General features: G+C 39.9%; 2 protein-coding genes across 2 annotated transcripts; both read left to right on the top strand.

The window, feature by feature from the left end:
- Positions 1 to 53: 53 nt before the first annotated feature.
- On the top strand, positions 54 to 7,655 carry lix1l (limb and CNS expressed 1 like). Its single transcript, XM_020934404.2, has 6 exons — positions 54 to 557; positions 3,091 to 3,254; positions 4,499 to 4,639; positions 4,730 to 4,825; positions 4,987 to 5,064; positions 6,103 to 7,655. Exons 1-6 carry the CDS (start codon positions 209 to 211, stop codon positions 6,352 to 6,354), a joined length of 1,080 nt encoding a protein of 359 aa, XP_020790063.1. The 5' UTR covers positions 54 to 208; the 3' UTR covers positions 6,355 to 7,655.
- Positions 7,656 to 7,836: 181 nt separating this feature from the next.
- Positions 7,837 to 10,983, top strand: sf3b4 (splicing factor 3b, subunit 4). The gene is made up of 6 exons (XM_020934413.2): positions 7,837 to 7,917; positions 8,382 to 8,510; positions 8,589 to 9,131; positions 9,263 to 9,400; positions 9,829 to 9,984; positions 10,681 to 10,983. Exons 1-6 carry the CDS (start codon positions 7,884 to 7,886, stop codon positions 10,830 to 10,832), a joined length of 1,152 nt encoding a protein of 383 aa, XP_020790072.1. The 5' UTR covers positions 7,837 to 7,883; the 3' UTR covers positions 10,833 to 10,983.
- The last annotated feature ends 2,369 nt before the right edge of the window (positions 10,984 to 13,352 follow it).

The following is a 13,352-nucleotide window of genomic DNA, read 5'->3' as shown; positions in this document are numbered from 1 at the left end:
CTCTGACAGACAGAGTCGCTGTCTAATCCAGCGCTGCTCCGTTATGTGCACAATGAACACCGGATAGAGCACCGGAGAGCGCCGACTCCCTCCGTGACTGACAAAGCCTGGACAAGACCCGCTCCATCAGACCCAAACACACTTTTACATTTCCCATCCGTTTATTCTAACCCTGTTCTCGGGATACTCAACTCATTAGGGGAAAACAATGGAGTCCAACACGCTCCGCCACCAGAGACTGCAGCCCGGGATCGGCTTCGGTTCTGGGGTGACAAACACGGGGACTCTCCGCTCCTCTCTACGGCCCGGAGTCACGGTGCCCGTCGCTCCGCTGCTGCCGTCCCCCGCCTCACTGTCTCTGTCCTCGGGGCCTCCTCCACCGCCGCCCCCGCTGCAGCTGCACAGTCTGTACGGCGGGATGGGCTTCGGCACCGGGCTCGGAGGGGGACTGGGGGTCGGCGGACACTGTAACCCCGGAGCGAACCCCGCGGTGCTGAAGGAGGCGGTGGAGGCCGTGGTCCGGAGCTTCGCCAAACACACGCAGGGATACGGCAGAGGTAAAGAGCATTTACACTTAAAAACATGGCCAAAAAAACCCCAAAACTACATCATATGGTTTTATTATGATAGAGTTTGCATTTTTTGTTGTTGTTGGAGCATTAAGAAAAACAGCACATTATCTCTGCTGAATGTAAAAGTCAGAGGTAGAGGGTCAAATATCCTACAGACACAGAATAATTAATTCATTTAGTTTAATCTCAGACAGGCTTATTTGATTATAAAGCAACTTATCAACAAGCAGCAATTGAGGGCGCTGCTTCCCCATTCCCACCTAAAGTAGGGGAGCCCAGTCTGCCCTGCTTTTCTTGAAAAACATACCAGCAGAAACAGCCCATTGTGGTGAAGAACTGAAGTAAACTGAATTTCGCCAAAGGATTTCCATAAATAGGCTGCACCTTTGAGTTTCATCTTATTCTTTTGCTCTATAATGTCAAAAAATGTGTTTATTTGAAAGACTATGTAGTACTGTTCGGAGATGTCATGACTTGGACTCGAGTCAGACTTGAGTCACTCTTTTTAGGACTTGAGACTTGAAAAAATGGACTAAGACTTGGGACTCGACTTGGACTTGAAGGTCAGTGACTTGGGACTTGACTCGGACTTGAGGCCTGTGACTTGAGAAGCACTTTTAAATCTGAATTCTATTTTGATCAGAATGATTCACACTAAGCTCTTGTCCAGACATTTAAAAAGGAAAAAAATAACTAAATTAATTTCTACAACTCTTACATAAATACTCATATAAATATACTATGATTTTTTTAAAGTACAATTTATCTTAAAAGTCCAATAAATTGCAAAAATCTAAGGTATAGTTTGGTTTAAAGACTTGAAATGATTTGAAGCTCAAAGCAGATGACTTGGACTTGACTTGGATTTATGGGTCAGTGACTCAAGACTCGACTTGGACTTGCATGTATTTGACTTGGGACTTGACTCGGACTTGAGGTCAAAGACTTGAGCCTTACTTAAGACTTGCAAAACAACGACTTGGTCCAACCTTTGGTACTATTTCTCCATAGTCATAACTTGTCAACAAGCAGCAAAGGACGGTGCTGCTTCGGTGCCTCCCCATTTCCACCAAAAATCTGCTTTGCTCTTCAGTAACTTTAAGCTATTCATGGAACAATAGACGACATTAAGCAGCCTAAGCCATTTATTTACTGTGTGTTTGTGGTCTAAAACAAATTACGCCATTTGAGTTTCATACGCTTTAGATGAATCTTGTTAATCGATTTTGTTTTTCTTTATAGTTTCCCATATAAAGCCATTTGTTTTCGCTTTTATGGCTTTTAGACTGTGTAATATGTCTCCAGTTCATTGTAAAATCCTTACTTAAAGTTTAACATAAAGCGCCCTTTGGATTTAATAGTGCATGTGGGGCTAATAGGATTTATTTAGAAAAGATGGTTCTTCTGCAACAATCAGCTCTGTCCCCTCCCCAATCAGACTAATTAATACTTTCTGTCTGCCATATGTTTCGTTTTTTGCTTTGGTTGCTTTGTGACTTGTAAGTAGCTCAAAACATTTTAATCCAAATATTTATCCTGGAATATTTGGCATTGTCAGTCAAAGTAATGACATTTCACCACAACACGGAGCAGATTTATTTTGCTCAAACCAAATTCCTGAGAGTGATCCTGTTTTCTACCTCTTCCCATTCTTAAAACTCAGGAAATGGCACGGAAAAATTGACAATACACGCAGCATCTTATCACGACCAGTGGTAAAAATAACTTCCCAAGAGCAGCTTAGTCCAAACACTGAAAAAGTCAGACTCTCAGTTGCGTCACGTCATAATGTTAAATAAACATTTGACGTATTCTAGTAGTAGTAAGTTCTGTGTAAATGTTTAGTTAGCTGAGGTACAAACCTAAACCCTTTTTTCGAGATTGTCTTGTTGAGAAAAGTGTTTTGTGGTTTAATTATGAAAACGAGGTTAAATCCAGGCAACATTTCTTCCCATTGCAAAGCAGAATCAGTGCCTTTGGACCCGATTTTAAATGGGAAACACAAATAACACCAAATGTCCAACTAAACGTACAAGTTTTTCAGCTCCATTTCCAAGTTGTCAACAAAGCTTTTGACTGTTTCGACTTCATAGCTCCATTTGACTGTTGATTCTCCAGACTTTGTGCTTTGGCCAAGATCTTAAATCAAGCAGTTTCAGCTCAGTGGGAACGCAAACTTTGAAAACGGGAGTCGAACTGTCTCCCACTAGCCAATCCCAAATCCAAATAATGGTTTATGACTCACTTGCAAATTTTACTGCGTTTCTTTGTTGTTCCTTTGCTGGTTTGCAGGAATGTAGCTTCGTGTATACAGACAGAGCAGGGCTGGGGGAGAGTAAATGACTCCTTGGAGATGATGCAGTATTTCCTCCAAGTAAGAGGCGCTTAAGTGTTTAGTCGGCAGGAAAATCCCCTGGCATTCTGCACAAGACCCTTTCCATGTGTTTGGAGGAAAGGCGTCTGAGTATAACTGTAATATTTGATAGATGGTGATGTGTAAATCTTTCTTGTGTTGTAGTGAACGTGGTGGAGGCGCTGCAGGAGTTTTGGCAGATGAAACTGAGCAGAGGGGCCGATTTGAGGAATGGTGCCCTGGTCGTGTACGAGATGGTCCCCTCCAACAGCCCCCCGTACGTCTGCTATGTCAGCCTCCCCGGGGGCAGCTGCTTCGGGAGCTTCCAGGTCAAACTTTTTACACATGCTTTTTTTTTCTTTGCTTTGTCTATGCACCAAAATGGCTCCACTGATTCTTTGCAGCTCATGTCATCAACATTCTCTGCGGGTGTGATGCTAACTATAGGCTTTGCTCTGTCTGAGGCTTTGTTAGACTTTAATCTGTGGTTTATTTTAACACAATCTGACAAATAAAGAACTGACTTAGCTGGAGCTATAACAGGTGAGATGAGTTGTGCTGTTAAAAATCTCTCACACTTAAAGTTAGTCACAAATTTATACACAGGGCTGAATCGTGTGAGCTTTAAGCCACATTATAATGTTCTCTCTTACCTCCTCAAAAACCCAGAGTTGTGTTTTGTTTCAATTCGCACATGTTTGAGTAATCCTCTGTCCATATCTCCAAAGCTCAAAATGCTTTCCAAATTTTTGATGTCATGAAGTGATAGTGTTCAAATTAACAACCTTTTACCTTTAGTTCGATAGAGATGAGATATTCCAGGGGTGAAATCATCCAAATGAGCGAAGGTGTGGGAAGGTTAAAAATACAATGGAGCACTTCCTCTATTACCACATGATATCACAAATGAAACAGTGTTTTTCTGTTTGGAAGAAGAACTCAGCCTAAATATGCAGTGTGTGTGTTAAACATGTGAATGAAACAAAACACATCTCCAGGTATGTTTGTGATGAGGAAACATTATAACATGGATCAAAAAACTGGGGCCATTTAAGTTAATAAATGAATAAGAAATCACATTGTTTGATTCTAATTTAGTCCATGTTTATTAATAACTTCATAGTAAATGTTTCCAAAGAATGTGCATGTGATTACATGGCCAAACATTGTGGCCAAACCTCAATGTCTCCTTGTCAAAGTCTGATCTTATCAAATATAATCAGGTGCCACAGTGGCGCGCCAGTGGCAAAAACTGTTGTGTCCTAAGGCAAGACACTTCACCCACATTGTTTTTTATGAAAGTGGTGTGTGTGTGTGAGTGTTTGTGTTGGTTAGAGGGACTGAGGGCCCAGATTGGCAGCCTTGCTTCCGTCAGTCTGCCCCAGGGAAGCTATGGCTACAATAGTAACTTACCACCTCTGGGTATGCAGTGAATGAGTAATATGTCAAATTGTAAAGCGACTGAGGGTCTGGAAAAGCGATATATAACATTAAGGCATATTATTAATATCATCATTATTATAAAACAGCAGTTTATGAATAACTATTAAACCCTTCCCCTGGCTGTTCACAGTTCTGTCCGACCAAAGCAGAAGCACGACGCAGTGCAGCCAAAATCGCCCTCATGAACTCAGTCTTTAACGAACACCCATCTCGCCGCATCACTGACGAGTTCATTGAGAAGAGCGTTGGAGAAGCACTCGCTCCCTTTAATGTAAGTCCACTGTGTATCGATTTATATACTCGTATAGAGCTTAAATCAATGATAAAGTAATAAAAGACTGAACTGAAAATGTATTTACAGGGAAACAGAGAGGAGGCAGACAACCCAAACACCGGCATTGGTGCGTTTCGTTTCATGCTCGAATCCAACAAAGGAAAGTCAATGCTGGAGTTTCAGGTAAGACATTTATGTGTGCGTTCAGGGTAATTAAATGAGACGCTCCACAGCGGTTAGACTCAGCTGTGTACAGCTCATGTGACTTGTTTATCTGAGGAAAAGAGAAATCAGGTCACGAGCTTTACACTGTGTATCTTTTCTTGACGTTTTGTTTATTTCAGGAGCTGATGACGGTCTTCCAGCTGCTGCACTGGAATGGGAGCCTGAAAGCCATGAGGGAGAGACAGTGTTCCCGCCAGGTACCAAACAAAAGTGCAGATTTACTCATTTTTATTGGCAACGCTTTACTTCTGGATATGGTCTGAATTAATCCTGAATTAATTCTAGACTGGGTAAAAAGTAGAATATGGGACCTTGGGCTTGTTGCATGAAAACAATATTCGAACTGAGGACTTCTATTTATTTAAAGTGATGATCTTGGCAAGTAAGAAAGTAGTAACAAAGAATTGGCTGAAGGATGACCCTTAAAAAGTTACAGCAATGGACAGATATAATGGAAGAAATGTATGGGATGGGAAAAAATAACTATATAAATAAAAAAAGCGAAGGTAAAAATTGTCTATTTACAGAGTTTGTTCTTTTATGTAATTTGTATTTGTTAAAATTTTGAAAAGCACAAATAATAAAAAAAAAAAATATAATATATATATATATATATATATATATATATATATATATATATATATATATATATATATATATATATATATATATATATATATGTGCACAATGTTGAAAAAAACTGAAAACCAAACCTGTTAAAAAAAAATAAAATCATTTGTATATGATGATGTTTTTAAAAATGTTTTTATTCATTCTTTTCTTATATAAAATTGTGAAATGGAAGTGAAATTTTCATAAATGTTTCCCATAGACAGTATAACAAAAATTCAGATATTAAGAGCTGAAGCTGAGGCTAACCAGCTGGTAACTAATATCCATAATGAAGCATATTTAAATGCAAGATTCTGCAAAATTCTTTAATAATTTTGCAGTTCATTATGTTTCAGAAACAGATTTAAAATTAAACTAAGACTGAACTGTACTATAACTATCTGATTAGCCCTGAGCAAGCTTTCAGATTTTAATATTCTTTTTTTTTTTTTTGGATTAACAAGAAAGTTTGTCCCGAAACCTGGGAGTGGGCACTCACTGTTGACCTCCATTCATGCATTGCTTTTTATGGCCTTTGTGTCCTATATGATCTATGTCCTAACACTTTTATTACATTCAATAAAAAGCTACTTTGGTCTGACCTGGATCTCTTCTTTTTGCAGGAGGTACTGGCTCATTATTCCCATCGGGCCCTGGATGATGACATGCGCACTCAGATGGCGGCGGACTGGGTGAACCGTGAGCAGAGCGTGGCAGGGACCATCTCCCAAGAGCTGGCCTCCACAGAGCGAGAGCTGGAGGAGGCGCGGCTGGCGGGACGAGAGCTGCGATTCCACAAAGAGAAAAAAGACATCCTGATGCTCGCAGTGGGTCAGCTCAATGCAGCCAACACAGCTACCCTGCCCTCACACTAAACGCTCTTAAAGAAGGACCTTCACTTGCCTTCACTCTCTCGGATTCCTGGGCACTACAAGCCTCTTTTGGTAGCACTCCCCAATAATGTTATACCTGCCAAAAATGAAATAACTTAGGTAATTCTAATAGTTATTAAGCCAGCAACGCTACTACTTGACTATAATTCATAGTTTTTAGCGACCTTTCCATAATATTTAATGATTGTCTGCACTACAACAAAATGCTCTTGCCAGCCAATGTCTGAAATGAATTGATTCGTTGTTCGAGAATTAATTATTACATTGTTGGCCATTATTACATAATTGGAAGCTACTACAGACCAGGTAATCCAGCCTTTATCACAATATGCACATTGAATTAGCTGTTTTAGCAATGACCTTTTTGTGCCTAGTGACTAAAAGGCAGCTCTCTCAAAAACTACCTGAACACAACTTTTTATAAGAGAGTTTCTACATTTGACATATAGTCCAACAAAACCTTTATTTTGCTGGGAATGTATGGGCCTATGTTTGATTTCCATAGATTTCTCACCTTTAAAGCAAAAATAGATATGTGATGGAAGAATTGGTACTGACAGCCGCTCAGGTTTATGATTAAAAATATGTGTGAAGGACTATACGACAACAGCCGAATGTATAATTTGTATAATACTGTATAATGGACCTACAGAACTCAATGATAAAGAAAATGACTTGAGTTCATTTTTCCCATAAACTATAAAACATAATCAGCATTTATCTGAATTCAACAGTAAGAAAAGATTTATTACCACAATACTTATCTCATTACAGTAGAAAATAACGGTGCTACACACTTTTACAGCCTAAAATTATTCTGTTACATTAGTTATTTACTTTTAGCTGTTATACCAAACTGTTGCTTAATGTTATCACTATTACAGTACAGTTACTATACATATGAATTCTGTTGTCTTTATTGAAGGATTTTGAAAGTTTTTTAAAATGTCAATTCAATACTTTTACAGACCAGAATGATCTGTTAGCACCTCATAATGAGGACAAACTCACTGCCTTGAGTGTTCTTACTTCTTTACTCTTTGTATATTTTCTTTATTACAAACTACGTTCTTCCTCTCAGATCTCTTGTTTTACAAGTTTTTGTGGCCACTGCAATGGATTTTTTATGTTTTACTATCCACATTTAATTTTACTATGCATGTTATGTTTTTTATTATTAAGTGTTGATTTTATAATGTGTTTTTTTAAAGCCATGATAATTTGTATTTTATACAAACAATTTGTATCTCTTGTTTGAATTTTTGTTAGAATTATAAAATGCAATAAACACAAAGTTAATTAAACACAATGTCTTATCTAATCTATTCTATTTATAAACTTCGTGAAATGAAAATATATTCATTTATTTGTACTAACAAAAGACTGGGCTATTTTTTATTTGTATTAATTTTTCTTTTTTATTTTGAAGTTTACCGAAAAGTGTTTACTTCCGGTGTTGTGCCGGAAGAGGCGGGACCTTCAATTCGCTGTACCGTCGTTGTTCATTCAACATGGCAGCGGGACCAATATCAGAAAGAAACCAAGGTAAAGTGTTTTTTAAACGCTTAGAAAGTAATATTTTTCTTTAGGAATAGCATATTTGCTGTTTGTGCTTTTGATGAGCGTAACGAATGGATCGTTCACAGTTTTGGTGACGATAACCTGGTCCATCACATGGACATGTTCACCGCTCGTGATGCTACTCTTTGAATCTTGCAGTAAATTCACTTTATTTCACTATTGTCAAATTTCTCTCACTAAAACTGACCATAAAGCGTCTGTAATAATTCCGTAAATATTATATCAGACAGGCATTGCATGAATGTAAACAGACAGGCCGGTTTTCTAAAGTTAACATTAGCTTAAGCGCTAACGCCTGGTGTATCAATGAGGAGACTCGCTCGTAGCTCTCAGCTGGAGTCACACTAAACTCACTTAACCTGGATTTACAACTGACATTTGCATGCATGAGTATTTGTGTCATTAAAGGTGTTTTTGTCCTCTACCAGATGCCACCGTGTATGTGGGTGGCCTGGATGAGAAGGTGTCTGAGCCTTTACTGTGGGAGCTTTTCCTTCAGGCGGGTCCCGTGGTCAACACACACATGCCCAAAGACAGAGTCACGGGTCAACACCAAGGTCTGCAATGCTACATGATCTTATAATTACCTTTAAAAACATTGCTGTATGATTGTTATTTATTCTTATTTTGTGCAGGCTATGGGTTTGTGGAGTTTCTAAGTGAAGAAGATGCTGACTATGCTATAAAAATCATGAACATGATAAAGCTCTATGGGAAACCTATACGAGTTAACAAAGCCTCAGCACACAATAAAAACCTGGATGTTGGAGCAAATATCTTCATCGGTAACCTGGATCCCGAGATTGATGAGAAACTGCTCTACGACACATTCAGTGCTTTCGGTGTGATCCTTCAGACTCCGAAAATCATGCGGGACCCAGACACAGGCAACTCCAAGGGTTACGCTTTCATCAACTTTGCCAGCTTTGATGCTTCAGATGCTGCCATTGAAGCTATGAACGGCCAGTATCTCTGTAACAGACCAATCACAGTTTCCTACGCCTTCAAGAAAGATTCAAAGGGGGAACGTCACGGGTCTGCAGCAGAGAGGCTCCTGGCCGCGCAGAACCCTCTGTCCCAGGCAGACCGGCCTCACCAGCTTTTCGCAGATGCCCCACCACCTCCTTCTGTCCCAACACCTGTCCTGACTACGCTTGGTGCTGGGATGGGTATGCCTGGTAAGACCAAAATTAAGTAGATTAAGAAGAAAAATGTGCAACAGTCAGTTACAATAGTCTCACATTTACTTTACTTGTCTTGTTGACCTGGCTTTAACTTTACAATAACGGCTGTACATGTCTTTGCACAGGTATGCCTCCTTCTTTCCCCCCTGTTCCTCCTCCAGGGTCATTACCTCCAGCGATGCCCACGATGGGGATCCCTCCAAATGCAGCAGCACAGGCGGGCGGTGCCCCTCCACATTATCCTCCTGCTGGCATGCATCCAGGTGAGCAAAACTTTAGAGTTTCACTGAGTACCTGTTTTTGTTAGTGCTTAATTTGCAGCTTTCTATCACACTTAACTGTCTCACATTTTTAACTGAAAATGGTCTGTTTGTTCATGAGTTTGTATTTCTAATAGTTTTATGAGTTCATTTCTAATTGTACGTTTCCTTTCCACCAACAAACATTGCATTGCAATTTGCAATAGGAAACAGACAGTATAGTGCCTAGTTTGAAAGCTCTAATTCCTCAATGACCCAGGATTCTATGTGATGTTATTTTTTACAAATTTAAATCTACCTAAACTAAATTGTAAATGACTAAAACTTTTATTTGTACATATGCTAAATGCATATCATAGTACAAAATGTAAGACCACAGTGATATTGATATTTATTAATGGTAATATATTTTGTCCTGTCTTTATTTTCAGGGATGCCTCAGATGCCAATGCATCCTCCGGCCCCTCCTGGTATGGTACCTCCACCTCCGGCACCCCCTGGATCAAGTCAGCCCCGAGCTCCACCTCCTCCCAGCATGCCTCCTCCCCCGATGGGCGTGCCACCCCGAGCATATGGACCCCCCATGGGTAAGAAATATACAGTGAAGAGTGTTTTGTTTTGTACCATGGCATCTTGAAAAATTAACAAACATAATTTCAAGGAAACACTTCGGGGTAAGACATACACCTTTTTTATGCAAGTCAACCATTTTGGTCAGTAAACTTATAATAATTAATCATTAAATCTGTAACTTCATTCTAAATTTAAAACTTTCCATTTTAAACATATCAAATCAATCCAGTCACTGATCACAGGAGTTTCCTTTTCACTGTAGGGGAGTGTGATGACAAAGGTAAAAAATGGAAATTGGCAAATTAAGTTATATAAATTGTGATGAGGCTTTGCTTGGCATAATTAGCAAATGTGTATTGATTTAAATTATGATTGTATAATGTTAGATTTTCTAATTTTTTATAGTTATACAAAAAAGAACTTGATGCACATGCAACACATACATATTTTTTATTTTGAGTATTAGACTGCTATACATTTGAAGACATGGACGTCCCATGGGTTCTGCAAAATACATGTGCACCTGCCCACAAGCTACTGAAAATCCTTTCTGCTAACAGAAATATTAATAAATAATCTCTCTGTCCATAGTCTATAGTAATCTCTCTTGTCAATCGAACACTGTTCACAAGCTAACAAGAAACGTTGAGAAATCTATCCCTAGCTGCAATATTTTTTAATTAAACAGTTATATTTACTATGTCCTCCAGTGCCGGCGATGAGAGGACCCCCACCCCCTATGCCTCCCCATGGGTACGCCGCTGGTCCACCTCGGCCTCCACCATTCGGGTTCCAGAGGGGTCCACCTATGCCGCCTAGACCGCCCACCGGTCCCCCCATGAGAGCTCCAATGCCACCATAATCCTTCAAAAAATACATTCACATTTTAATTTTTTTTAAACACACAAACACCTTAAGGCTTCTGTTTTCTAATCGTGAATAATTTAAATGTTTGTATTTCTGGTCACTGTACAGATGATGGATGTTTGGAGAATAAAACTTTTAGTACAAAACACGGTAATGTGTAGTGTTAATAATGCAAGACGGTAACATTATAACTTATTATAGAAAGTCACTGTATAAATAATGAAAAAAAGCTTAATCATCTGTGATGTACATGTAATGTAGAGGTTTTTTATTATTATATGTTTATTTCATTCATAAAGTATAAAAAGACATTGAAGGTGTCATATTAAACATACAAGAATTTAATGAAAAGGAGCAGAAAGAAGAGTAATCCTATGTTATCTGCCCCTTTTTCCAGACAATACATTAACACTGATAGTTACGTTAAAACATTTCATCAATACATTTCATGTCAGTCACCATTATTAATCAACTGCAAACATAGATCATCACTTTAATGCACAACAACTTGATTTTCTTTTTCATACATACATATTGCACTGGATTTTATGTTTTTTTTTAAGAGTTAAGGTGCCAAGTCAAATTCATATAGATTTCTGTATGTGGCCTTGTATATAGGCAGGCCTATATACAAGGCCTGGCCTTGAGGCCTACATATTGTATATTAGTTATATCCTGCTCACACTGGGTGTCTGCATATGCTAAAAATAGATAATGAATACACATGTGCTAATTGGTTGGTGAGTGACAGATATCCGATCCAAAGGTAATTAAGCCAGTGTAAAATCCTCTCTAGGCTAGTCTTGTGCAATATAAATGTCCCACCAAAAATAAAAGCTTAATTAGAGATCGATCAAAGATTGATCTGAAATTGGACTGCTCCATTAATGAACAGTTTGATCACCTTGTTGTCCAAGTCGATGGCTCCTTGTCCAACAGTCTGGCCACTTTAATCTATGATGCATGTTGCAAATATCATCTAAAAAGTAATATAATGTTAACGCAGGATAACAAATACACACTTCAGATCTTTGTGGCCAAAAAGACTAAAACTGCATGATTAGGTTTTGATGATTTGCTTGATACGGTATATCTGCATTGCACATACATGTCAAAGAGTCTGGCCCAGTTACACAACAAAAAGCACAAACGTCTCCTAATAGTGGGTGACGCCATGACGCATCTTGTCAAAGTGCCTCACGTTTCCTCTTCGTGATGCAGAGAAGCTGATGGAGGGTGGCGAGTGGTCGGCATAGCAACAGGAGTCAGGTGTTGCTACACGTGTGTGCGCAATATTTCACCGCCTCTCGCTTCGTAAAGATGAGAGTCATTTGTAAAAGCAGATGCAAGGAGGAGAGGTGTTTCCTTGCGCATGCGTAAAAGGGCCTGCTCTTACTCTATATGAGACTTTAATATTAAATCCCACGCGCCCTGTTATTAGCTTAATTGAATAAACGTGGCTTGTGTGAAGTGCGTAAAGTGATGGTGATGTGCCAAAATACGCGCTCATTCACTCGCAGATCTCACGAAGGCGTTTCTGTAGTCGTGCGCTCAGAGGGAGGCGTGGGGGAGGGGACCCCTGTGCGTCGCTGAGTGTGTGTGGATGGCGTGGGCTTCTCTCTCCTTCGTCCTAACCGCGCATCATCATCACCACCACCACCAGCAGCAGCAGCAGCAGCAGCGCTCGGCTCACAGAAGCAGAGCCATCCGCCTCCCCATCCTCCTCCCTGTCCTCTCCATCTCATCTCCGGGCTTCAGGGGGACACGTCTCGCGCATTGAGGTAAGATTCAACCCTCTTTAGTTTATTTTTGCTTTTACGATGATTATTTTGTGAATGAAAATCTCCTGAAAAGCGGAAAAGGCGATGGGCGTGTTTCTTCTCACAGCAATTAAGACAGATTTAGACACGATGGCCTGTAATCCAATATAAATCGTGACAGGCTGCTGGCACTGAGTGAGATCGCTCTGAATGATATCATGGCCGACAATTGCCTAATAATCGCCTGGGATTTGCGAGAGATTTATATATATTTTTAATCCTGGATCAGTTTTGGACTGGGTAAATTGGCTTGTTGGGCCTTAGCCACTTAAAATCCTCCATAAACCTTTTGCAGCCACCGAGGAAATGTAGCTGTTTTGTGCGCTGTTGTGAATATTCATGGGAAAAGACAGTTCACACTCACTATGGAAGTGTATAGGACTCTGGTTGTTGATTTGACGACGTTATCTTCAGGTGTTAAGATTTACCATCGCGATATTTGGCAGGAATAGGAATCTCCCTGTGCTTTTTATAGTAGGCCTTTTTGATACGATCTGTCTTTCTTGGCGTCCGAACAAAAGCGAGAGGTAAGGCGATGCTGATTGATTTTTAACGTTGAAAAGGCGAAAGGAGAGAGGATGGAGGACGGAAGGAGGCATCACAATTGAGCTGCTACTGACTGGGCTGCTCAAAATACAGTGAATTCTCCTCCATCCCCCCTCCGCTCTCCCCCCCTGCGCGCTCTCCCCCCGCGC

This window comes from Boleophthalmus pectinirostris, unplaced genomic scaffold (genome assembly GCF_026225935.1).
Source record: "Boleophthalmus pectinirostris isolate CB_2022bp ecotype Guang Dong unplaced genomic scaffold, ASM2622593v1 HiC_scaffold_21, whole genome shotgun sequence".
Lineage (NCBI taxonomy): Eukaryota > Metazoa > Chordata > Actinopteri > Gobiiformes > Gobiidae > Boleophthalmus > Boleophthalmus pectinirostris.
Note: the sequence above shows the minus strand (reverse complement) of the source record. Positions and strands in the feature narration are given on the sequence as shown.